This window comes from Cyrtonyx montezumae, unplaced genomic scaffold (genome assembly GCF_038088225.1).
Source record: "Cyrtonyx montezumae isolate F1298 unplaced genomic scaffold, pur_monq_1.0 scaffold_8, whole genome shotgun sequence".
In the NCBI taxonomy this organism is placed as follows: Eukaryota; Metazoa; Chordata; class Aves; order Galliformes; family Odontophoridae; genus Cyrtonyx; species Cyrtonyx montezumae.
The window spans coordinates 76648493-76676127 of record NW_027072089.1 but is presented as its reverse complement, the minus strand read 5'-3'; the positions used below and the strand labels follow the sequence as shown (position 1 = coordinate 76676127).

General features: G+C 37.0%; 1 protein-coding gene across 2 annotated transcripts in view; it reads left to right on the top strand.

The window, feature by feature from the left end:
- Window positions 1–27635, top strand: part of PIGN (phosphatidylinositol glycan anchor biosynthesis class N) — a 97756-nt gene that overhangs the window by 19785 nt on the left and 50336 nt on the right. For both annotated transcript variants that reach the window (XM_065752383.1, XM_065752382.1), the window contains exons 6-12: window positions 4800–4924; window positions 6452–6582; window positions 10132–10248; window positions 15294–15334; window positions 17373–17432; window positions 18432–18524; window positions 20879–20934. In XM_065752383.1, coding sequence (XP_065608455.1) covers window positions 4800–4924; window positions 6452–6582; window positions 10132–10248; window positions 15294–15334; window positions 17373–17432; window positions 18432–18524; window positions 20879–20934 — 623 coding nt within the window. The remainder of the gene's footprint in view (window positions 1–4799; window positions 4925–6451; window positions 6583–10131; window positions 10249–15293; window positions 15335–17372; window positions 17433–18431; window positions 18525–20878; window positions 20935–27635) is intronic.

Sequence of the window (27635 nt, the reverse complement as noted above, 5' to 3'; positions counted from 1 at the left end):
TGGTGCTCTGCTCAGCTTGACAGACATCTGTGATACTGTCATTGTATTAATATCCAATGCACATCTGTATCTGTGTACTGTATCATCACAGTATCTGTGATTTCCTTTATTTGTGTTATGTTGTGCTACTTCACCTATCCTGGATTAAGAAATGCTAATAGTGGCTATTTGTGTCTAAGTATGTATATAAAAGGAGTAATTAGGTGAGGAGTTTTAGCTTTCTGGATCTCATAATAATGTTAAATGTGTTTTTATAAACTTCTTCCACAAGATGTTTGGGCTATATACGTAAGCTAACTAGTGTAAATCAAAACTGAAACCATATAAAGTAATATTTAAACCAGATCAACTTTAATTTGCATTAGGAAACCAAGGCTGTATCTACTTTAAAATTTGATGTGAGGTGGAAAATTTTGTTATATCTTAGAGTTTCCAAAGAAAGTGATTTCCTGAGTTTGCAAGCAGAAACGTGATGTGTTTTGTTTTTGTTTTTGTTTTTTTTTCCTAAGCACCATCCTTTCTGAACTTGCTCTTGTCTCAGGTTGTGTAACATGTATGAGTAATAAAAGTGAAATGAGTCTGTCAATTACTCTCAAACAGTTGTCAGAAAGTTAAACCCTGCTGTCATTATTTGGCGTTGTGTAAGTATATGTGGGTAGTGCTTCCAAACACCTAATGGCATTTCAAACGATGTTGGTACTGATGACTTTCCTTAGAACTAGCACCCATCATTATTTTCAAGACCTACTTTGCTTATCCAGATTTCATCCTATGAATGGATAGGATTTGATTCCATTAATCATATCTTCAATTATACATCAGTAGTTACTTCAGAAGTGTGAAACTTGAGGCTGCTTGAAACCGATGTCACTCTGCTATTATAACTCAGCAGCTGTATTAGCTATGCTGGTGAGAATATGTAGGTAAATAGTGATAATTTGCTCAAGTCTAATGTCTGCTTTTTCTACAATGTATTTTTTCCTCACTTTAATTTTATCTCAAATACTTAATGGCATATCATTTGACTTTGTCCTGCATCTCAGGTCCCTGCATTTCTGTCTCGTACTCTAGGAAGTAGAATGAACAGGTGTGTTCCCTCTTTGTTATGTAGTCAGCACGTCCCATATATCATGAGTACCTTCTGTGACTTCCTCTGCCCCTCAAAAAGATGGAGATAAAATGGAAAATGGTTTGGACTGCTAACTCTAGCTTCCTGAAATTGCATGTTCTCTTCAGAATTGCTAAGTAGCAGTAACTCACTCAGTCAGGAGATGTGTAAACTCTTGTCTTTATGCCTCTAGATTTTAAGCAGATCACTTATATTAAGAATGCAGGAAAAAGATGTATTATTCTTTGTAGTTCCTATCACGTCTTTTCATTAGGGTCTGAGAAAACTGAGCATAGAGTAGATGATGTGCATTTCTAATCTGCTACTGGATTAAGACTTTGTGAAATTGTAATGTAGTAGCTTGTGGGTGGCCCAAAGCCACATAGGTATGGGGCTGTTGGTGGTCTTTTTTTTTTCTTTTTCCAAAATTCTTCAGAATAATTAAGGCACTAAATGGAATTTAGCAGGATGTGGTCCATCAATTAGTTGGGTTAGTTAATAATCTTTATGTGGATCATACTTTGTGCTGAAGAGAAATTAGGGAGCAAATACTGTAAGACTAGGCTAACAGTAAAATAAAGAAAATAGTTTTTTTATTATTCATTTCTGATTTTTAAAAATATTAATTAAAACAATTTCTAAGAGTGAACTCATATACTTAGGACAAAATAATTAAAATATTGTAGGTATTCATGAAGGCTTGGAGATGAGTCTCAGTAGTGGTCTAACCACAATTTATTAAGACAACAAAGTAGAAAACACTTTAAAGATATTGAGTTGTCTTCTGATTTAAATGGACATATAGATAGCAGTCTTTTTTTTTTTTTTCTTTTTTCTTTTTTCATGACTGTTGTACATCTATGACCCCTTCCTGCTGGAAACAGGCCAGGCCAAGCCTTCAGACTGTGCCTTGTATGTTGGGGGCATATATAAGCTGGGGGTTGGAATCAGAACTGGATCATGTTGAACTTTGAAGTTCTGCAGACAGTGCCATGACCTGATATGGATTTGAGTACAAATAGCTTTGCTCTAAATAGCAGTATGGTGGTTGAATGATTTATTTCTGTAATGTTCTTGCATAAACGTTCTCTATCCAGCATATATATTTTTATTCTGCCTTTGAACATTTCATTTGTGTCTAAAAATGGGCATAACCATTCAAACACTCACGTGAGCACGGATCAGAATACACAACTTTCATCATCCAACTTAATTAAGATGTCCTGGATTTATGAGTGAAGAAGCTTTGTGGAAGGAGAAAGTTTTAGTCTTTCTTTTTTTATGCATCCATGCTATCAGCAACAGTTTATCAGCTCTATGAATAGATAGTGCTTTCAAGGAGGGCTCAGTCTGGGGAAGCAAGGTGTCCCCAGCAACTTGGTAGACACCAATTGAGTCTGACTTTTGTTCAGACATCAGTAAATCAGGATTTGCTAGACCTACTGGGTAGTAGTCTTCTTATTTTCTCTTATCCAAGAATGGATATGATACTAGCATTTCATCTGATAATAAGATTAGTGATGTTATAACCAAATTTCTCTTGTAATATTTTAATTAGTAGTTGTATTACAAGCAACCTTTCAGTTTATTGTGAATGTTTTAATGGGAAATTTATTACTAGTCTTACTAAATTGCATATCAGTTGTAGCCAGGCTATTTGCCATAAAAGTAGAAAGTTGGTTGGATTTGGGAAATGGAGATATCTGCTCCTTGTAAAACTTCTCATTAGTATAACTCAAAGTTGTAGGAAAAATGAAGTTGAAAGAGATTTCTAGTAGTAGCTCCTGCATGAAGGAGGTCCAGGTAAAGTAGGATTCTAACTACTAACATAATTAATATTGTTCTATAATTAACATATAATGTTAGCTTGGCAACTTTTTGCCATAGGTTTTGAGATTTTGTGAATGAGTACCAAAAAAAAAGAAACAGGCAATGAAGGCACACAGTTTGGCAACCACTAGTGCAAAAGTAAGTGCTTTTGCCCCAGCTGTTCCGTGTCCTGCTTATCAACTTGTCACCTTTAGCAGCCCAAGATAACTTTGCAGTAAGTTTCCAATTTCCTTCTTTTCAGTATGCAATTTTAAAATTTTTCCATGGGAAAAAGTTTGCTCTTTGCTCTGAGAAAAGATTCTGCATCTCAAGTTACACTTTCATTCCTCTTGTAGTCTTACTCGTAATTAGCCTGAGGTCAGACAGACTGTTTTGGTTGCTGCTACTCTGTGTTGAGAGGTGGCTGATGCTAGGGAGTGGGGGTATTTTTGGAATAATGTGGGAACCTCTCTGATGAGAGAGAGAAATCTTAGGCCTTGCTTTCCTCATGAAAGTTTCTTTTGCTTGCTTGGGTTTGATATTCTAATATTTATCCATATTTTAAGATGTAATTTCAGGAATTTCCTTTATCTGTCCTGATACGTTATTTAATTAAAAATAAGAAAGCAGAATAGTACTATCTCCTGTAAAATATTAATGTGCACTTGAAGACTTCTTTAGTTTACTATCATGTGCAGAAGGTCAGTTCCATGTGGGATGTGAAAACATCCATAAAAGTAATCACGTTGCTTTCAAACCAATTTAATCAATTTTTTTTTTTCTTGCATCTCTATTTAAAACATCTCTATATTTAAAACAGCGTAAAAAATCTTTTGTAAGATTTTTTTTTAGAAGAACTGAAGTTGGCAGCATGAAAATATGAATCTGTGACTTCTGTATATTCAGGGATAAATGGGGGAATTGAATAATATCATGGTATCCTGACATACCTTGCTATGGGACTCTTGCTGCCAGTTTGGTTTCTGCTTGCTACCGTGATTTTAGTTTACATAAGGCATGAGCTTTAGGTTTTAGCAGCTCCACCGTGGTTGTGCAGGTATGTGGTAGGTTGCTTTTTCCTTTGGTGGCAGAAATGGTTCATTCTGCCAGCATTTTCCCTAGGCTCCTATGTGAAATTCAAAAACACTTTTCTATGTGTTACTGTTACTTTGAACTAAAACTTTACCCAACTTTGTTTCCTTGGGCACTTGACTGACTAGGGAGATCATGTTGAAATAGCTGTCTGCCTGCATTTTGCATTGCTGTAATGTGCCTGTTCTAACACTGAATAGCCATGTCAAGACTCATTCAGTCTCAGAAGATCCCAACCCCCCGGCATCTGCCTCAGGGATGCTTAAGTAGGACATATGCAAGGCAGATGCACGTTCTGTAGTTCTTGTATTTCCAAAGCATGTCTTGTTTTGTTTTGTTTCACATTGATTTCTGTAAATGAGTTGTAGCTTGGTATCTTAGTTTCACAGAACCTGCTTCCAAAGCAAGAGTATTGAGAACTTTGCTTCTAGCTTGAACTCAGTAGGTATGTAAAACTGTTTGTGTAGCTCAGGAATGGTGTATAGTCATGTTAACGTAGGAGGCAAAGAAGGGATGCTATACAGTTACCTATTATTTCTACCTAATGAGGGTAGGAAAAGGAAAGCAGCAAATCAAATTCTCAAAAGTGTATCCTGTCTTTGCTTAGTTGAAACTTTGGACTGATTATATTGATGGTGGCTGTCCTCCAATAAGTAAATCAGGAAGCAATCTTTCTTTCATAATTACCAGTATTATGACACAAAACCAGCTGCAGTTTAGTTTTAATAAGCTGCCTATCATCTTTTTCCATTGTACTCAGATTGATATCTATTTGGCTTATTCCATGCAGAGCTTCTTTAATTCTTCCAAAAGTAATCAAACGTTGTTCTCTGCACTAAATGAAGAAAAGGTGGTTCTGTTCTTGCATTTGCTTGGCATAGACACAAATGGACATGCTCATCGGCCGTACTCAAGGTAAGTGGAGAGGTTAAGGGGAGAGGTCATTCTTAGTAGTGCTTGGTGCATATAGTACTCTTCAGGGTCCTTTCTATAGGCCATGAAAGTCACCATGATTAGTTTTCGGAGAGTTGTTTTAAGCTCTTCTCTACAGAAATGACTGATTATTTAGCTATATATTGGACTCAGAGCTGGACTCGATGATCTCTTGAGGTCCCTTCCAGCCCCTATGATTCTATGATATCTTACACCAGGTTATGGTTCTTAAATCTCATTTTTGAGGAGGTTCTGTAATTCACAGTTAATACATGATGTAGAGGATATGTAGGGACTTACATTTTCACATGCAAAATTTGAACTCTTATTGGATTTTGCATAGCTGAAAGAGTATGCCAGATTTACAAAAAACAATAAGTTCAGAAAAAATGATACTAGAATTTGTCAGCCATGGTTTAGTTTTTGCAAGGCATTTGAATAAAAATTTCAGATTATTAACAGTAGTTACCACTGATTCACCTTCAAATGAGAACTTTTGCTTTTACTTCCTCACATGCTTTGAACGTAGGATTTTGTACTTCTATTTTCTCTTGATCCTTTTGCACTTTTGAAATCCCTCTTCTGATATCCTACATCATTCCCTAGTTTATACTTGCTGCATGCCTCATGCTTTTTTTTGTTTGTTGTGGTGTTGAAAGATGAAGTTTTTAAATTGACTTTAGCAGCAGTAATAAAAGTAGAAAACTAGTTAGCCAGAAGTTAATCCTTGTCACTGTCTCTAGAAAAAGCAACTTGTTTCTTGGTTTGGCCTCTGTCTCAGACTCTGGGATCTGTGGTAATGTGTGAATAATCTCAGATTGGTTCTTGAGTTGTGAAATCTTCAGAAGTTATTTTAAGCTAGTTATTAACTTGCAAAGGTGTTTGATTTTTCCAGAATTCCTTATTGTTTGCATTGTCCTTAACTTAGAATCACAGAACGGTTTGAGTTTGGGTGGACCTGTATGGATCATACAGTTCTAGCACCTGTAACATGGGCAGGGCCACCTCCCACCATATCAGGTTGCTCAGACCTTGTCTTGAATACTTCTAGAGAAGGGGCATCCACAGCTTCTCTGGGCAGCCTGTGCCAGTGCTTCACCACTCTCTTTGTGAAGAATCTCTTCTTTATGTCTAATATAAACCTTCCCTTTTTCTCAGTTTAAAACTGTTAATCCTTATCTTGTTGCTGTGCTCCTTAATAAATTTACTTAATTGCTCTCTGTAATAAACTGTCTACAGTCAAGAACAAGTCAGATGTGTAATAAAGATAAAAATCTGTTGAGACCATAGTTCCAGGGACTTTCAATCAGCAGTGTGCAGTATTTCACATTAGACTTAGTGGAGGAGAGATTTTACACCTAGGATGCCTTTTGTTAGCTTGAGGCTCTGTGAAAAGTGAAGTGTATAAAAGCAAGGGACTGAACATAATTAGCATAACTTACTTTATACCAAATGTAAAAGGTACCTTGAATCTAGTAACCTTTTTTTTATTTTTTTATTTTTTTTCAGGGAATACAAGGAGAATATTAGAAAAGTTGATGAAGGTATAAATGAAATTGTTTCAGTACTTGAAAGCTTCTATGGAAATGATGGAAAAACTGCATATATCTTAACTTCTGACCATGGAATGACAGATTGGGGTGAGCTTTTTTAAATTTTGATAGTCTGCTGAGTTTATGGTAACTAGCTGGGTTACATGTGAACGCTCCAGACACCCAAAGTTGCCAGAACATGCATTATCATGCAATGTGTGAATATGAATGAACACTTTTTACACATGTGAGCATATGTTGGTAAGAAATGGAGAAGAATGGGTGGACATGTGTGAACATGTGGACATGCCATTCCTTCTGCTTACTGTTGTTATCAAGTGACAGAACTCCTTGGAGGCTAGGGCTGTATGAAAAATGAAGAATGTGCAGTAGGCCTAATAGCCTCATGTTTTGACTGAGGCTTGTGAGGAGTATAATAAGGTAAAAAAAAAAATTAAATTACAGATTTTCATTATTATTCAAGCTTTTTGTCTTCTGTCACTTATTGGTGACTCTTTTTGCATACAGTTGTGTCTTGAAGCCTATTGTAAACACAGTATTAACTGCAGTATCACAAGATCTTGTTCAAGGCTAGGTAGAAAATCTTAAACTTTTCTGACGGATAGCATGCTGTCTTTTTCTGTTATCTGAGATGAAAAAACTATTCATATTTATTCAAAATTGGCCTAATTATATTCTGAAAAATTGTTTTGATTATTATTTACTCTTGAGCTGGCTGTCACAATAATGCATAAATTCTGATGCCATTTTTTTCAAGTAGTAATTTTTTAATATACATGCTTGTGTAAATGCCTGTGTGCGTGTGTATATATATATAATAATATATATGATCAAGAGGACCTCAGGATGTCCAACTGCCTACTCAGTGGAGGGCCATCTTTGGGATCAGGTAGGACTGCTTGGCTTCTATCTAGTAGAGCCTTGAAAACCTTGAAGGATTGAATCTATACAACCCCTTTGGGCAACCTTTTCCATTTCTTGACTGCTGGTCATGGATGGAGGAAACACTTCTATCACATTCAGTCTGGCCCTCTGTTTCAACACATGCCTTTTGCCTTTTATCCTCCTCCCATGTTGCACAGCATGGTCCTGACTCTATCTTCTTGCTGACCCACTTACCCTGGTATGCAGGCAGGTTGCTTTTAGCTCCCCAAAGCTATCTCTTGTCCTGGCTGAACAAATCCCAACACCTCAGCCTCTCCTCACAAGACAAGTGCTCAGTGTAGGGCCTTCCACTGAGCCTGTTCCAGTTGTTTCTCTTCCAGATGTCTATTCTGTTCTGGGAGTCACAAACTGGCTACAGTGCCTAGAGGCTGTTCCACATGGCCAACATGACCAAGGAAGAATAATACCTTTCCTGGATCTTCTCTCTTGGCTCCTGTTAACAAAGGCCAGGGTGCTGTTAGGCCTTCCTTGCTGGCGCAGCTGGTTCATCATCAGCTTGCTGAGTGTCCTATATGCTCTTAAGGAAGTACATATGTAAATATAGAACGATGCCATAGTATTGTATTCAAAGACCTGCCTTTCATCTGCATCAGCCTGGGTTGATTTTGCTGTCAGTGAATGAGCAGACAGACCTGCGTTTAAAAAAAAAAACAAACCCAAAACAAACAAAAAAAGATAAAAAGTATTCTAGGTGTTCTCATTATTATGTACCAGAACCTTTGAAGGGGGAATAAAAGGTGACAGGAGTAAGTCTTCAGGCTTTGAGAACTACTGATCTGTCATAGTTTTGTCATCCCTTTCTGTCTGAAGTGAAAGCATCATCTTCTGCCAGAAGCATGAGTGACTTTCAAGTTGACTTCAATGAATACAGCAGCTAACTTCATGCTTAAGGTCCATAGCTAGCCTTCTGAAGGCAATTTCAATAGCTTCTTATTCAAATTCGTAGTATCTGCAGCTGCTGTGGTCTTTTACAGACCATTTGAAGAGCAGGATGGAACAGATTTAGATAAATAAGAGGATTGGGAAGATTTCTTAGGGAAGAGAACGTGTTCTAAATTTGACAAAATTAAAGAAATCGTGGTTGTTAGCGAAGGTCAATAAAAATCACTTGGTTTCTCAGTCTGACTTCAAGATTCAGCTTTAAGCTGACATCAAAAGGGCTTCCTCACTGACACAGGGAGTCTCACACTCATGTCTTACTTGGTCTTGCTACCTTGCTGGCATAAATAGTTCTGTGATGTATGCTGGATCAAAGAATGGAAAACTAAACCAGCATCACCATCATCTTCCCTTTCTCCTGAAAAAAGTGTGTGTTTGGGAAACAGACCCAGCTGAAAATTGTTTCTTCCCTATTGCATAATTTGGATTGGGCTGAAACCTGGCTTTTAAATTGATGAGAATGGATACAGCTGCCTCTCTCAGTTTTACAGAGTTAATGGAGGCACAATCTCAATAAAATGCTGATAGAGTTAGTGGCTCAGCTAAAATGAAAACTTACCAAAAATTGTACTTTCCTTATGTAATAGAAGGAAATAAGTGATGCCTGGAGGATGGGGTAAGTGTGGCCTCCATCTGTTCTTTTCCCAAACTCTGTGAAGACAAGTATTTGCTGCTTTCAAGCCCAGAGAACTCCTCCTTACAAAGGATTTCAGTGTCTGAAATCTTATTTTCAAACCTGTACGCTTTTAAGCTTTGAGCTGTTTAAAGAAAACAGATCTGGCTTTTCAGTTCTGCCATAGTTGTACAGGCAGCCTCTGTTATTCCCAAGTTTATACCTAATTATTTCTTAACAATAATTCTTAATAAAGTTGCCTTTGAACCAGTGCATTAATCTCTATCCTCTACAGTGGTTGAAATATATATACAAACAGGATATACACACATGCAGACAAAAACAAAATATGCATTCTTGTAGAGTCAGACCAGCATAGTTTGTATAACAACCTCATTGCTTTTGTGACTGGATTAAATCCCACTGTGGCACCTCACCCACTGAATTCAATGACGAAAGCTGCTTTCAGGCTTGTGTGGCTTTTGCTTCAATGCAGCTGGTATTGAGATATTTCTAAAGTTTTTTTTTCTTCTTTTGGCAACTGATATGTTAATGTGAAGGGAATCTGGTATGCTATTTCATCAGTTCTTAAGGTTTTAAAGCCTGATAGCACACTAAAAATGAATTTGCATCACTGAGAAAGAATGGCAGTTGCTTTGTTTCTTGTTTTTGAAAAAGAAGTCTGATGATTATTTGGGTATCGAAGAGATCAGTCCTATGTGATTTCTAGGCACTTATCTAATTGCTCAAATTACCCACCTCTGATTTCCATGGAACACTTAGAGACAGGCAAATGCAATGTTTGAACAAGTGACTCCTCTGTGCCTAAAGCCTTTTGACTGCTTGAGTTTAGTTTCTGTATTAGTGGTTTCTTCTTTCTTTTTTTTTCTGTGTTCAACATTATACCTTTACAGGCTTCACCTAGGTGATACCACTTTCCCAACATGGACCTTGAATTCTGCCTTTATTGTTAGTGACAGAAAAAAAGCTGTGAAGCTGGGTTAGGTCCTCTGTAAGAGGATCCTATATTATATTATAATAGAAACATTATTTATGTATGTGTAAATATATATAACTTCTATGTGTTACACTATGCATTTTAAAATTTAGGCTGTTTTTTTTTTTTCTGTGCATCTTAGGATCCCATGGAGCTGGTCATCCCTCAGAGACTTTAACACCACTGATTGTTTGGGGTGCTGGAGTGAATAATCCACAGAAAGTCACGTCCCAGCTCTTTCAAGACAATTTTTTGAAAGGTATTTAAAATATGAAACTTAGTCTGAGATTTTGGCAGAAAGGCTAATGCTCAACGGTTTTATCTGTTAAGCTTCACTAGCATCTGTTCCATTACTGTGTGACTTGCTTTTTGCAAGAAAGTGTGAAGAAAAAAAAAAGGTGACAATGCACGTATATGGAAGAGACAGCGAAGCTGGGCAGGTAATATGAGAGTAATTTCCTGTGAGCCATGGAACTGAAGAGTTTCTGTTTGGGTACAGGAGACTATTCACACTCCTGAAACTTAGTTCCAGAGATTTAATTTTTATGAAGACTCCCAGAGGTTAAAAGCTGTTTGTATCAAAACATGAAAAGTTGACGTGGTGTAAGATCTCTTTCCAGCTACACAGCAGGACCCTGGGAAATTGCCAGGGGAGCCCTATCTTGCATTCATCCTTGTGGCTGTTGTGAAAATGTAAACAGTCTTCCTCAATGACAAACTGTGACTCTTGTATTTTTCCCCTATGTACTTTAAGAAGGGTAAACATTAATATTTAAAACATTTTAAAACAATCAAATTTACTATTTCAAATATATTATAAGTGTCATCCTATTGGCATTTTCTTGGGATTATAATACTAGTTGTGATGAACAGCACTAGCTCTTCCTCTTTCATATGTTTCACTTTTATTGCCTCTTCTCTTTCTTAATATGTCTCTATTCTCTCAGGTTCTTACTTGGGCTCAAAGAGGTAGTGACTTCCTATTTTTCTGGATTTTTTGTCAGGGTACATAGATTACTCCAAAAGTAATGCCTCCTGTTTATTTCCATGGAAGTTATAACAGGATAAAAACACCATCTGATAGAGCAAATTCTTAGCTATAAAATACTATTTTTCAGCATAATTACTGCAGTTAGCTATGCATTTTTGCCAAAGTGTCTGCATGCCATGCTTATAAAAATCTGCATGACTGCCCAGAACATGTATTGTCTTTCATGTCTCTGTTGTCACTGCTGAAATGCACCAACCACCACCTCACTGTGTTCAGGTGATATCGATGATTGTCAGTGGGTGCTATTTTTTCTGCATGGTGGAATTTGATGACACACCTTTGTTTTGTCAGCACTTCCATGTCAGATGCCACTGTGTCAGACTGCCCCTCTGCTGCTATTGTCATGTGGCAATAAAATGTAATGGAGTGTTGGTGGGCTGTGGGGTGGTTCAATCTCTACTGCCATATCACTAACATCTGCCTCTGATGTCATGGGCCAATGTAATTTTAGAATCATCAAGGTTGGAAAAGACATACAAGATCATCCAGTCCAAGCATCTACCTACCACCAATAGTTCTCACAAAACCATGTTCCTCAACACAGTGTCTAAATGTTCCTTGGACACCTCCAGGGTCAGTGACTCCACCACCTCCCTGAGCAGCCTGTTCTGGTGCCTGAGCACTCTTTCAGAGAAATAATATTTAATAATAAATAAAATAAAAGGCATTACTTTTGCATCAGCCTTCATGCATTGGAGAAGAGAAAATGAGCAAAAAAATAGTTAAAACTCAGGTTGTAATCCCACCTCCTCATCTGAGGGTATTTGGTAATTAAACAAGTGTAGGTAACACACACATTGTGCTCATTCTTCTCTCTTGAAAATCACAGTATCTGTCATATAACTAAAAAGCAGTAGAATAGAATAAAAACAACGGACTCTGGAGCCTTTGGCAGTTGTTCTGCAAGACTTCTAAAGACACTTAGTGTCTCTGCTTATCCATAATAGCAGGTTTTTATGACTGTCGCAATTTTGATTCTTAACTTCAATATAAACTTCAGTATCTGACTTGAAATAATGTCAAAAATGCTGTGGAGCACTCCAAAAAATGTGAGTATTGAGCTGATGTCTAGATACACAACTGGAAAACTGACTTGGCTGTCACCTGTTAGAAAATGTTTATTTTCCTTAAAGGAAGGAATATGTCTGCAGCCTGCTGTGCCTGCTTCATATTTCTTCTTGTACTGGTGTTTTGGTGTTGTGGTTTCTTTCTGTCTGTCTGTCTGTCTTTTTTTTTTGTTAAAGGCAAACACATGATGCTGCCTTTTGTTCTAGACTTGCTTTGCAACTTTCCAGCCAGAGAGTGTGGTGTTAATTTGGTTTAGACACTGGTTACAGGTTCTTAATTGCCAGGAACAATCTCTATTTGAGTTCTGAATTTGTGTGAATATACTGAGAGTTTTAATCTCTCTTTGAATAATAAGTGTTCTCTCTGTGATAGCATATTACTCTGTGGCATTTTATTAGAGCTTCCAGTAGGCTATGTAGCTGGGAATGTAAAGAAAAAGTTGTTGAAATTGAACTTGACGCTTAGGTCAGTGCAGTTCAGGTACTTCATTAAGTTACAAAACCATATTTTTTCATAAAGCCCAGGTATGTGAGAAAAATTTTGAAAGTAGTCTCTAAAAAAGTTATCTGAGCTTGCCTTTTCTGCTCATAATAAATAAAAGAGAAACCATGCGCAGGTAAAGAATGCATTTTCAAGATTGCTTTATTACAGATGTATGCAAGTGGCAGATTCCATTTCAGATTGTACGTTCAAATTCTTGCATCTTCTGACAAAATCCTTCCTAAGTTCAGAGTTACAAGTTCATGGAAGCAGTGCAGTATTTTCAATGCTGCCAAACTTATGCTCTGCTCAGTGCAAACAGGCTCTAGGCAGCCAAGTGAATCGTCTCCTTCTCATCATTGCCATCAAGGGTAGATACCCCCAGAGGCAGTGCTGACCGTCAGGGCTCAGTCCATCCAATTTGTCATGCAATGATCAGTGTATTTCTTGGGTGCCTGAGGGACGCAGTGTCTGCTCCAGAATGACAGCAGACTCCTTATCAATCCCTTCACCTGTGCTTTGCCTTCCCTCAAGGCTGTCCATGCAATTGTTTTGGAAAGATTTGTGATGGCAGAGCTGCATCCTGTGGGCAATGCACAGCATTACCCATTTGGCTACTGGCTTGAGCCTTCAAGGCAGAGAGAACGTAAGGTTCCTTAGCGTAGACCCTGCCCGGTGGCCTTGAAATGCCATTCCAAAGCAGACTTTTAAGTGTGGTGGTGGCTTTCATCTACAGACTTCCCTGTATCAGAGGAAGCTCAGCCTAATTTGCTTCACCTGAAGTAGTAGCTCAATGTATCCCTTTGTTATTTCTGCTTTTGTGAGGTATTGTGCAAGTCTTCCTTTGGTTTGTGTAGCTTCATGCTTAGCCTTTCTTCTTGAACTGGCACTTCCCTGCAGTTCCTTGGGATTGTTTGCATCTGACAGCTCAGCAGGCTTCAGCAGCAGTGTGACAAGATGAGGAAAGTATCTTCTCAAACAGACAGAACTGCTAAACACCATACAAGAAACCTGGACAGCAAGCTTGAGACACCTACAAAAATAAAATAAATAAATCAAGGACAACATCTAGACCCACCTTCTCTCATTTCCAGCAGTGCAGCCCAGTTTGGCCAGTTTGGAGGAGAGTCTCATTCCTTGGGAGTGCTTGGATCTAATATGTTACAGCTCCTGGTCCAAAATCCTTTTAATGTTGACAGTATCTGAATAAGGAAAGCAGAGATGTAAAAGCTCCTAGGTTTACTGGCAGAGTTGCGGTTCCTTCTTGCCCTAAACACTATTTAGATAATTTTACCACCTTTTTGATTGGAAAATGTTATTAAGGAAAAACAAGCATTGCTTTTGTATAGTAAAAATATAGCAGAGAATCTCTCTCTAGAAATAACTATAACTCTGCTTCCTGTTCTGGAAAGCAAAAGGAAACAGCCGTGCTCATTTTGATGCAAGTTTAATACAGAATTCATGATTACTACTGATAATACTTTCCCTTTGTTGCCATGGGAACTCATTTCAACTATTTCTTACTGTTGTTAAAATGCATTACTGCTGTTCAGGATGTTCTTATTACATAAATTACAGTGAACTTGTAATCAAATTCCTGCAGCTTGCACTGCTACAAATTAATTGCAGAAACTTCAGTACATGCAGTACTCAAATCAGAGGTTTTTTCCATCCTGGTCAATTTTCAGCTTACGTGTGGGTATGATGTAGTCAGGGTGTATTGAAAGTCAGAGAAGGATTGCAGTCTAGGATTTGAATGCTTATTGTTGTTTGGAAAATAATGCGGGCATGCCAGAATTTGCATTATGGTTTATGAGTGCTTTCAATGAAATCTGTTTCTCCTTGCATGTAAACTTTAATTCATGTCAACCCAGAGGTTGTCGTTTGTTGTTTGTTGGTTTGGTTTATTTGCTCCTATTGTTGTTGTAGGTATTGGGTCACCTAATTTTAATCACTGGGAAAAGACATGAAAAACGAACCCTCCTAAACTAATTTGAAATAGCTCTCCCCTCCCAAAGAAAAAGAACTACTACTTAATTTCATTAGTGATTAATGGGGAGCAGGAAAATTCTGTTTTGAACCAGCTTTTTGTATGATGCACCACAGCTTCAGGGGTTTGTACGCTTGGCTTTGTCATCATTGTAGTTGTTCTGATTGCTAAGTTATTGAACTTTTTCCTTTTGCTCAGTTTAGCCAGTATTGCATGTGGCAAACGTATTGTATTTGTACTAGTCTGTGCCTGGTATTCAGGGGACCCTGAGTTAAACTTTTCTTTAAAAGACAACAAAAACCTTATTGAAAAAAAATTCTTCTCCTGAAACTGAGTTTCAATCATTTAGTTGGTACGGAAGATCACGTCATTTTCTGTGCTGTACCAAAAAAATTAAAAAGCTTGAACTTTCCTCTACTTGTCTGGGTCACAATTGCAGGCAGCAATTTATTCTGGTGGATAAAAGAAAATGTGAAACAAAGTAAATACATTATATTGTTTCTGCCTGTTGTGCTGTCTGTAACTGTTCTTCAGCTAGCATCCTAAAGCCAAATTATATTTTTCTGCCAAATTATATATTTTCCTAAAGACAAATCGTATCGTATTAGCAACAACAATTTTTGGGAAGTGGCAACAAGATATTAAGTGTCAACTGAATTATCCTTTTCAAATTTATTTAGTCTTTCTGTTCATGTGCTCTGTTATCTCTTTGCAGAATGGAAGCTGGAGAATCTGAAGAGACTGGATGTCAATCAGGTATCAAACGTATCTAAATTAAGAACTCATAAATGTTGAACTTCAATTTTGTGCAATTTAAACTAATTGAGGGAACTTGAATGAATAACTACACTCACTTAATGTTTCCCTGGTATACATTACTTAATTTAATAATTCAAGATCTTGTTTCAGGACTGCCCTCTGAACATTTTGAATGCAGTACAGTGTGTCAGGTATTCCTTGGAAGCTCAATACCACTTTTCTGAAAGTAACTTAAATAGCATCAAGTATCTTTTTAGAGATGAGTTGTAATGCCTACTGTAGTGGAAACACTAAGTCACAGCTTGAAGCTGTGATTGAGCACCAGGTACTCAATCACTGGAAGGGCCAACCCAGGGAAGCTCAGGTGCAAGCAATACACCTGAGTGTCCAGCCACCCCTTCCCAGACCTCATTTAAGGGTTGGCAAGGATGTCTTGCTGGAGATTTTTGTGTACTAGAGGCCTTCTGAAGGTGTGCAGCTTATTTCCTTTATTTCTGTGCCTCCAGCTGTCGCATTTGAGCAAATCCTCACTTGCTGTAGCCTGGGATCATGCTACCCTGCTGCACTTTCTATCACATTACACCTACCCTCTATTTTCTACTTATGAACTATGAACTTATTCCTATGGAAGCACCCAGCTAAATGCGAACTGTAGTCTGATGACTATGTTTCCTAAGTTAGTTAATGTCTGCTGTGTGTTTTTTGCTATGCTTGAGGTGGCTTTATTTGTTTAGTGTTGTTCTTCAGAGCTATTTCAAAATCTGTATTTTTATTACTTTTTCCAGAACTTACTGTTGAATCAAAACTAATTTTTGCAATACTGTTGAATTGTTTTATTGTTGTTGTGTTTTACAACAAGATCTGTAGTTATGGCCTAGCCACTTGGGTGTTTAGACAAATATGTGGTGTTGTATTGCAAAGAAAAAAAGATGACAACTCAACTCTGTTATTAAATCAGGCAAGCTTTGGTAATTCATGGATATGATGTACATTTCTACCCTGACACCTTGCTTCTTACTTCATTCCATCCTGTGTACCCCAATATATGAATAAAATAGTCCCAAGTGTGCTAAAGCAAAGGAAAGATACTTGTGCTGGAAAGTTAAGGGTGGGATAGTTCTGGATCAGCTCTTTCAACAAAATTCTTATATGAAAGTTGAGATGGATTTTCATCTCAAGGTTGTTAGGAGTTACGGGGATGTCATTTTAAGACTGCATCTTAAAATAAATGAAGAATCTTGAATGTCACTTTGCTCCTTGTAATGGACTTCCCAGTATTCTTTAGTGTATGTGGAATTACAGGTAGTAATAGTAAATTAGATTTCTGCTTTTATATTGACATATGTACATGTTGTCCTCTAAAAATAACAGTTTGGAGTCTTGCTTCTGCACAGATGTGCAGCAGTGCCTTGGATTTCTGCAATTTCTCCAGATTCATGGTGAAGGAATTTTTATGAATAGTTCTATGTTAAAGGAAAATATGAACCAAGTGAGAACTAGTATTTATCATCACAAGTAGAAGGTAATGGTAGCTTACTTTCTGAGAAGCCTTGACATAGATAAAGGGGCTTCCTCAAGAATTAACTATTGAGTGAAGAAAACTCCCAGAGTCCTGCTTTGAGGGGGAGGAGTAATCTTCACTGTGAAAATATGGGCAGAGGAGTGTTTTGAAAAGCAATATATTCCATGCATTGTCTAGAACTGTAAATATGGAATTCTTTCTTGGTATAAATTGTCATAAAAATGATATGCTTCTGAGTGCAGTGAAGAAGAAAGATATTGAATTCTTTCTGATAAAAAAAACATGGACTAAATATATTTGTGAAGCTTTGTCAGTAATAGAGTCTCATGTTCTGAATCTAACCATTTCATGATGAGTACTGGAAACTGTAAAAGAAATATTATTAAGTAGTTTTAACTTACTACTTCACAGTATGATATCATTAACGTATCTATATTTGTAAAAGTTAAAAATGAATGAATTTATTCATTCTAGAAACTTTATGTTAAAGTGAGGATGCTTCTGTTTGCACAGGCTGACATAGCACCACTGATGGCTTCCCTTATTGGTGTTCCTTTCCCCTTGAATTCTGTAGTAAGTATTACATTTTACCATATTACAGCAATCTGCTTGGAGTCTTACAGGAAGGGATTTTGGAATTAAGACATAAGCAGAAAGTTAAAAAGTCTTGGAAATTACTAGAGGGTATGAGACTGCTCATAGTTTTAATTCTCTGTGTATGAGTTTGGAAAGGCAGCTGATTATTTTATAATGTGCAACTTCACAATGTTAAGCTAGAAAGGGTTTCTTTTTTTTTCTTTTTTTAGGGATGGTAGAAATACAATATGGTTTGAATAACTTGATTTTAATGGCGAAACAAGCTGATTCTTGCAAGTTAATGTTTAATTTAGTGTGATGTGTTTTTTAGATGATATCTTGTGGCTTTAATTTAATGAACAGTGAGAATCTGCACTGAGGTGGCTTTTCCTTTGAATTTACTTCCTCTATTTTTTGGATATTCCAAAGTTTTTTTAATTAAATACCTTACTGATGGTTAGCATTACACTCTTGTACTATCATGCTTCTTAATTTTGCATTAAAAACATCTAATTACAACACATTTTCAAAATATTTTTCTTACAAACTCTGCCCAAGAGCTTGTCCCCCTATATTGTAGTCCTTACTGGACATACAATCTGTGAGAACAGATGGTGGCATTTGAGCTGCTCACTTGCTCATCATGAGTGCTGAACGAGTCAGGACTGAGTGTGGGTTTGGATGGAAAGCTTCTAGGTATTTTAAAAATGGCCTCATATTAGTGGTTGAAGTCTCATTACTCTATGCTATTTAGTAACAATTTCCATCACTTACTTTTTTTTATGTTCCTGTGGGAATTGAGGTTATTTGAACAGTCTCTGTGATGTTGGGAAACGATGTAGAGTATTTGGAAGGTATTACGGTAGTTATTTATGTAGTACTTCGAAGCGCTCTTATTGCCATTTTGGCCCACCATTCAGTGTGGAAAAAAATCACATTTTCCCTTATATATATATCTCTTTCAAAAATTTATATATAATGTTTTTTTCTTCCCAGGGAACCCTGCCTCTGGAATACCTGAACAATAGCGATCATTTCAAAGCAGAGAGTATGTTTACCAATGCTGTTCAGGTTCTTGAGCAATTTAAGGTAACTAAGTTTATGTTGAATAAGGAGAATATGTCTTTGAATAATAATTATTGCTGCTCTGTATAAAATAGTTTTCTGGGACATGCGGTATATATGGCATGTTGTAATTCAAAGGACTAAAACTGTGTGCATGTGCTATAGAGGTCCTTCTGAAAATGCCCCCTATTTCTATGGAAACTACAACAGATACAAAGAGCAAAATAATACCATTTAATAGTGCAAATTCTCAGCTACAAAACAGTTTCTCAATATAATAATCACCATTAGCTATACATTTGTGCCAACAAAGAACAAGAGCCTGCATACTGTGCTTGTAAAAATCTACACCCATGGAGTTAACCAGCTGTCACCACTGCTGAAACACACCACCCACTGCCTCCCTCCCTGTGCTCACAGCCACTGTTTGATCTCTGTAAACATTCAGCAAGAGTTGATGAATGTTAATGGGTGCCATTTTTAACTCATGGAAGAATTCAGTTCCACACTTTTGCTTTGTATGCATTTCCATCTGTCTGTCACACAAGAACAAAGCATAACGGAATATTGATGGGAAGGTTCAGCCTCTACTGCCATACCACCAACATCCACTTCTGATGTCGTGGGCCAATGTAATATAGGAGGCATTACTTTCAGAGCAGCCCTCATAGGTGATCTGCTTGACAAGTGGTGAAGCTTATCTGAAGAGATTTGAAATATTTTAATTAATCTTTTTTTTTTTTTTTTTTAAGGAAAAAGGTTTTTTCTCATTTCTTAAATTAAATGTTGATGTTTATTGATATTAGTGTGAACCAACCTGTAGACAGTATGTAGATAGGCTTCAAGCTGAGTACCAGTTTCTGTTATCAGAGGAGACATTTCTTTTCCAACTGTGTTTGGAAGACAGGGCTCTCAGGCAGAATCAACAAACAGATCAAGAAATAGCAGGCATGTGTCCATGAAAGAAATGAAATTAGTGGGTTAATTAACCTTTAACTTATGCTTTAGTGTCTGTTGTTTTGTTCAGCTTGTCTCTGCTTTCTGTCTTGTTTCATCTCATATTGGATATTATAAGGATGTGTGATCCAAGCAAACAAAAAAAGGTACTATTTCACTAGATGCTGTCTAATTATGGAGTAAGAAACACTCCCAAATCCCAAAATCTCCATTCTGACAGAAAGCAGAGTCATGCAGGACTGTCAGGATATGCATGTGACAATAGCAGAGCAAGGAACTGATGTGAGGTCACCTGTAACGTCATGATTAGTGCCTTCAGCACCTTCTGTCCCTTGAACACTCATCTTCCCAAACATAGTTTGTGTGGAAAACGGGCCATGTCAACAGCAGAGTCATTTCCAAATCTGTGATGGAGAGCTGCCATGAAGCAGAGGAAGTGACTGGCTGGATGTGAAGTTGAAGTGTGCTGGTACAGCATTCATGGTTGGAAGAACATCTGCTCTAAGTATTAAAGATGTAACTTCATTGGTTTTTTTTTTTTAGTTGTCTGGGGCAATACTTAAGTAGGACAAGAGCTACCAATTCTTTCTCTTCTGTAATTATTCTATAATTCTGTAGTGTTAGACTATTTCCTTGTTAAGTAGCTTGTTTCTAGAATTATTTTGGAGTTGTTTGAGAATTTCTTTTGCATTTCATTGCTGAAGTAGAAGTAGTGCATTGGATTAGACATGCCAAGTGAGTTTTTACTTTTTCTGTGATGGAGTGACCTGACCACAGATTGTACTCCCTAGAGAAAGGATGTTGTATTGCACGGATAGGATGAGACATGTGGGCTGCTACTTCAAGCTGTCAGATTCTGAGAGCACTCTGCTAGAAAGTTCTCTCTGCTTTATGCCATCAGTCAAACTCAAGTCAAACTGGTGCAGGAGACCTTAAAGATGTTTTGAAGGGCCTTGGGCAAAGTGACTCTGTCATCAGAATCTTCTATTTTTATCCAAGCACAGGTTAATCGATCTAATAGTATTGTTCGAACACTGTAGCAGTAGAGTTCTAGTTCCTGTCCAGCATAATTAATAGCACTTTCATAAGAGACTGTTGCTGAAGTCATTTATTATTTCTATCTGGATCTTTCTGTTTTCCTAAAAACTGTAGAAATCCTTCTATAAAAATCACTGTGTGAGGGAGTGGGGACTGTGTTTTATCTCCACTGGAGCAGCTTTGGTTTTCCAGAAACACTGATTCAGTGCTCAGAAAAGTTGCATAGATAATATATTGACAACTTGATTTTATTCCTATTCCTAAAAGTCTTCCATTCTAACACTTCACCATACAACAGTCTCTTCTATGACTTAGTTTAATGCCTCGTACAATTTTTATTCTTGTTGCAACTTGCTTATAATTATTTAATTTTTTTTATGCAGGTTAAGATGAATCAGAAAAAGGCAACTACATTTTCGTTTCTGTTTACACCATTTAAGTAAGTGCCTTTAAAACTTAACTTGATTGCCTTAACGCTTTGTGTTTCCCTGAAATACCAACAATAGAGAAATCTGGTCGCTTCAGCCTGTATTAAATTATAGTGTTTATGTGACTATGAAACTTTGCATTAAACAGAAGACTATTCCGTTAATTTATATCTTGAAGTTTACATTAGATGTAGATTTCAGGGGGGAAAAAAAGTTTAGTTCCTTACCCTTAATCTTGTTTTAAGGGTTATTTGTTTAAACTTTTGACAATATACCTTTATATAGACTTCATGGTGACATTCACATTTGCTTTGTTCTTTTAACATTCTTTGGGAGATTAAAGTCACTATAGGATTAGAAGAAAACAATCTGTTCTCTTCCTTGTTTGTATGTATATTGAAGTTGGACAAGAATTGTTCTTCTGCAATTTAAGCTCTAATGAGAAGCCAATAAACAAAATGTTTTACAGCCAGAAATGAAATGCATAATTTTTAGAATTTGTGCTGCCTAGTATTGATGCTTCCAAGTCCATTGATGAGTTTTTGAAGAGATCTGTTGGACTGTGAGCTCTGTGTTCTAGTGTGCAGAGCTGTTAGTGACCTTCTCACCCTTCAGTTTTATCCAACTAAAGCTGCTTTATCCTATTTCCATTCCCCTGCCCCTAAAGGCTTGAGAAAACTTTGCTTTGGGTTCACAGGATCAGTTCTGCTTTTACTATATGGAGTGCTCCAAGAATTCTTTGTTATTGAACACAGTTGTTTTCCTTTGAGACATAAACCCAATGTTAAGATCTTTATATCATAGATTCAAGTACTTTACTGCTCCTTTCCTTGTGAAGCACATTTAACTGCTAAATAAGACTGCTATCTTTCTGAGCAGAGATTTATTGTGTTGTTTTATACCACTAACTTCTTCTAAGGGAAAGGTTCAAAGACACTTAGTCTCTGCAACCACTGTTAAGTCAATCTTGGGCACATAATGAATGTTTTAAATAACGTTCTGATTAAGAATGATGTTAGTATTATCAAGGAACTTACTGATGATATGGAACAAAACTTATTTATGGAACGGATGGTCAGTCATCTTTGGTTATGTGGGGAAGACTTCTAGATCAACTTTACAGCTCCTGATTATATTTTACCTGTCTACAAGAAATATCTGTTCAGTAGAATAGGATGAGTTTTTCTTTATTCTAGACTATCTTTAAAGGAACTGAGTGCTACTAATTACCTTATGAAGTAGTGTTTTCCTCTTTTTTGTGTTGTATTGTTTAGAGTTGAAATGCTTGAGAACTCATCACTTTGAAAATGTGACAAAAACTTGTTATGAAAGTATTGTTACTTTTTGACATGATGCATTGGAAAAAGTAAATTTGTTTTACTCTCTTTAGATATACGTAAGTAGCTTCTAAAATGAGAATTTGGGATAAGAGTTTAATGGGAGATGTTTTTACATGAAACCAAATAGATTCCTTGAGTCTGTGAATTACCTTACAAAAGGTACCAATGACTGCTTGTTATGAGAATAAAGACTTTATTCAGTTCCTTGAGAAAATAAATTTGTATCATCACTGTAGGAAAATAGGAACAGTTTCATACCACAGACCATTATACATTAATGCAAATACTCATTCAGTATATACTGTACAGTGCTTGGCTAGATGCTGAATAGTATTCACTGCATGCCTTCACTGCTGGAAGTTGGCCTTTGAGTGAGAAGCTACCAAGAGGCCTTGTCCAAGCAGTCATTAATAACTGTGGTAAAGCATTTGAGAACAAACTTAAACACACAAATGATTCCTAGTAGGAAAAAATATCAACTGTAGGAAAGCCTGAGATAATTCTAGATATGACACGTCTACTGGTGCCTTCCTTTGTGTGTAGGTGGCTGTGAGAGCAGCGAAATGTAAGCCTGAGCTTCAGCTGTAGCTGATGGTCTACCATGTTAGAGTAAGCTAACACTTATCAATAGTTTAAGTAAATTTTGCTTGAACCAAACTGAAATGCTTAAGGAATGTATCCACTTCTGATGGCTTTTCCTGTGATGCTGTAGGTCAGGTTGTGTGTATTTGGTAGGAAGGGTATGTGTTTCAGGTCACAGCTAGCTTTGTCCATGTTAACTGTCAGAACCCTCGGATTTGTTAATGTATCTGAGGTTTTTTGCTCTGTGCTGACAAAGATGTTTTGAAGGATAGAAACCCAGAAGGCAGCAGCAATGTTAAACTGTTGATCCAATACCTGTTATTCCTCTAATGCTACACTGAAAAAAAAATATTTAGATGGAAGTCTATGTATAATTGTCTACATATAATTTTACATTTGTAACCTCTTAGAAGGCAAAAGTCTCTGCAGATGCAAAGTAGTATTTATTATTTAGCATATAAAAGGGTATGGAATGAAGCAGTTTCTCTACTGTTCTCAAGAGAAATTAAAAAGGTAAAGCTTTGGATAGCTTCTTTTTGTATCTGAAGTAAGTGATCTCTTGGTATGCTGTTTCAGAATAATTTGTAAATGCAGAAATAAAACTTCTCTACAGAGGTATGCATTATTTGGATTTGTCAGCATAGGTATGGAGGGCTTGCCCACAAATGTTTTGTTAATCTATGATTGACCTTGCAGTTGTGTGTTTTGACTCCTACTGTCCTTTCAGCAAGGTGTAAGTAGTTTCTTCTACTACTGCTCGGTTATTTGAATTTTTGTAGAAAGGAGTTAAATATGCTTTTAAAATATTTCTGGTGCTGTAAATCTGTATCTTGACGCTCAGAAAGCATAATGCTTTATTACTCCCCAGTTTATTGGAGGTTAGTGAAGCATACTTCATGGCTTTTGGGACCATCAACTTTATGTGGAAATATGAAATGTAACATTCTGTTTTGGAATATTAGAGATTCTCCTTCACCATCATGATAATGGAAAAATAAACAAAGATGTCTCAAGAATTGCCTTTCTTTAATAATTTAAATGGTGTAATTGAATAAATGTTGTTCAAGTTTGTGCAACAGAAATGTGAGTTCAAAGAGATACACACATCTAAAACTTCAGATTGAGACATTCTATTTTCAGAGAAGTTGATTCAATTACTATTAAAGTGGTATACAACTAGGGGGAGAGAGATATCTTCACAGATAACATATTCTGTAGAAAGCAGAGTATACTGAAAAACCTCAGCTTAGTTTTTCAGCATGAACAAATGTATTTATATTCAGTGGTGAAAATCCTGTTTCTTAGCCTGAATTTTCAAGTGTATTACTACCAAGTGGCTAGAAAACTGTTCAAGTCCTCAGATGCAATGACTTTAAAAGAAGTGTTTGAATTGTATGTGGAATCTATATTACCAAAAACACTAAACTAGTTCTTATATATTACAGGGCTGTGTTTATGTCTAATTTAGACAGTATTGTCAACAGATTTCTGTACACTTGATTTCTGTAAGGAATCCATCCTCTAACAGAGGTGTGACTAGCTCAGTGAATAGGGAATGAAGGAGACCATTGGAAACATTCCCCTTTTTACATAGATCCAAATTGCATCCCCTAAATCATCTGTCAAGTTTATAAGGGTGGGGAGGATGGATCTGATCATTGTTGTACAGTGGAAACTTCAGCAGAGTTTACTTGATCATATTTGAGGGAAGGTAAGAATTTAGGTAGTTGAATCTATTGATAAGGCTGACAAGTAATTTTTTTTTTTTACGTTTAGTCCAAGTTCCTTCATCAAGGAGCAAACCTTTCTAAAAGTGTATCCTGAGGCTACCTATTTCACAGGTATACATTTAGAAAGGAAGTATCTGCAAGTGTCTGAGGATTCTGCTGGGCCAGGTGCACAACCTGCTCTCATGGGGGGTGAATATACAAAGCAGAAATGTCCCTTACTTATATGTAAGTTACTTGTAAGACTTGCATTGAATAATTGTTTAAAATATTTATAGTCTACTCCTGTTGATTGCCTCAAGGGATTTACTGTCTGAATTGAGTTTCCTTCCCACTTCCTTCTACTTGATACTTTTTTCACTGTTTATGAAAGGCAAGGAAGTCTTCAAAAATTACTTGCTTAGCAAAATCAGAGGCTTTTCTTATCAGGATGCTGAGAATCTGGCAATATGTTCTGACCTTTATACGTAAGAAAGGCAGGTACCAAAATGCCAGATGCTTTGCAGGAAGAGAGAGGGAGAACAAACCTGAACACTGCTGACAGAGGAAAACTGATGTCCAGGATAGTGAAGTTTTTATTAGCATTCTGCCCGCTTGATATACCTTAAGGCAACTGCAGACCTGGCATAGTTTGAAGAGGTGTATGCCAAGGGGCCAGATGCTACTACTGCAAAAGCATTCCCAAAGCTGGCATCTCTGGGCTGTGAAAAAAATTCTAAGAGGAGTAGAAGGGGAGGACTGGAGTAGTGAGGTGATTAGTTGCATGGAAATCTTCTTAACCAATGAAAGCCATTTGATTATTCAGACAGGTGCAAATGATTTAATATATTAAATAACACAGAAGCGCAGAAGTGCTTTTTGTGTATGTACAGTGCATACTGTGTTTTTGGGGAAGACTGTGCTTCCAGCTGTTCCGGTTCTGATTGACACACAGTGAGATGGCAGGAGCATTAGATTAAGAAAAATTGTATACAAAGAAGATGAGCAGCTGGATTATAATCAGAGCTTGCTTTCCTCTAGCTGTGTTTATTTTGATATCTTCAGTGTTTGATATCAATAAGGTATTTCTTGTTTGTTGCATTGTTTTTCAGGAAACAGCTTAAGCATTGTTTAATGTCAGATCAGTGCCTTCACATGTGTGAAAAATCCCATACCGTGTTGATGATACGTGTTGAAAATAACTTAATTGCTTGAATACAACATCTTAATCATCCCAAGGACATATTTTTTGTGTATAGTCAAGATGAATTCCATAGCTGTAGCTCTGTAGAAAATTTTTGTATGCTGTGTACAGCTATTAAAACATGCTTCTCTGCTGTATTAAAATGCAACTTTTCATTCTCCCTGTTGTCCAAGATGAATTGAGGTATGACTACCTTAAAAATTTGCATGGGTTTGATGCAGGGAAGTATCAATCACATAGATGGAGTCCTTCCACACTGTTGATACATCATGTACTTGTCATGGTGATAGAAAATAGTTCTTTCATAATGTCTTTGAAGATGTACAGCAAATTCAGGAAATGCCTTATACATAAATATTTTTTTCTTCCTTTTTGTGACTAAAGGCACAGCACCATGATGCTCACTCTGTCTTTCAAAACTGATATTTCCAGAAAACTGACATTTGGATCAAAGTGCAACAAGTAATTTCTCCTCCCTCCTTAAGGGACAAGGTCCTTTAAGGTCAGCGATCATAGCACATCTTTTGAAGCATCTTGTTCTTGTTTTGTTTAAATAGATGGCATTTATTTAGGAAGGTTGTAGTACCTGAGATGTAATGTGATGGTTTTACATTTATGATTAAATATCAGGAGGAAAGGTTGGAACTATCGCAATAGGAATGTGTACTTCTAACAGTGATTAATCCCCTTGTTCATTTGTATAAATACTTCGTGTTTCCAGAGGAACCTTGATTTATCAAAGATACTGCTAAATTCATTGGGGAAGACATTTCAGGCCCTTTTATTCTGTGGTCAAGAATAAGAGACAGCATCTTCTAGTAACAGCTAGAAAGGTTTGGCAAGGCAGCTGGCCTTTTCTTTTTCCTCACTTGATCCCTGCTGTGTTACAACATGGGGATCTCAGTGTCTGCTTGGTTCTGGGATAGCCGGTATAGGCACTGAACACGGGCACTTTTAGACTGTTGATGTCAGCCATGTAGACCACGGGGCTTTACCTTCTGTTCTTAGCTTTAGAACCAGTGTATGTACACAAACAGAAAGTTAGGGTGAGCTACTAAGGAAACAAAAGTGCTCAAATGGGGAGAAGGGGGGAAGCTATAATACCAACTTTATATATTTTTTAAAATGTCACCATTAGATGTACTGTAAATGAGTACCTGTGCTATAAAATGCATGTGCTTTGGCAAAAAATGTGAGCTTCTGTTTCACAGAATGTCTGAAATTTCTGTCTGAAATGCTGAAAAAAATTATTTCTGTCTGAAATGCTGAACACTGATCAGGGAGGATGCAATCCTCTTAGAAGGTGGGCATCCTGCTGCTCTCAGGTTTCAGCAGCACACCCAGAAGCTTTTAGTTTTTACATGAAAAGCTTACTGGCAGTGGCTTCTGTGCAGGAGGACTGAACATAATTGGATTTATTACCCAATGGGAAGTAGGTAAGGTTTTTAGAAGAACCTAAGAGGCTAATCTGTAAGATAATATATCTGAAGATTTATATGTGTTTCAGTGTTTCCTTGTGTAAATCTGTTTGGTCTTTTCTTGGAGTTTGAGGCTTTGTGTAATAAAGATGGGGGTCATAACCAGGACAGGCAGAGGCAGTGGAATGGGGAGGGCAGGGGATATTCTTCAACAGGGAAGTGAGGTGAGAGAAACAGCATGGGGCTTGGTGGATCTCAGTGAGAAAGAAAATAGGAAAAAAGTAAATCTATAGGAAAATAGTAAATCTAATGCCCCTTGGGTTGCTGGATAAACTGCCTCATGCTTATCTATGAGGACCACTCTGAAAGTAATGCCTTCTATTTTGTTGACTCACAACATCAGAGGTGGATGTTGGTGGTATGGCTGTAGAGGTTGAACATTCCCACCAATATTCCATTACA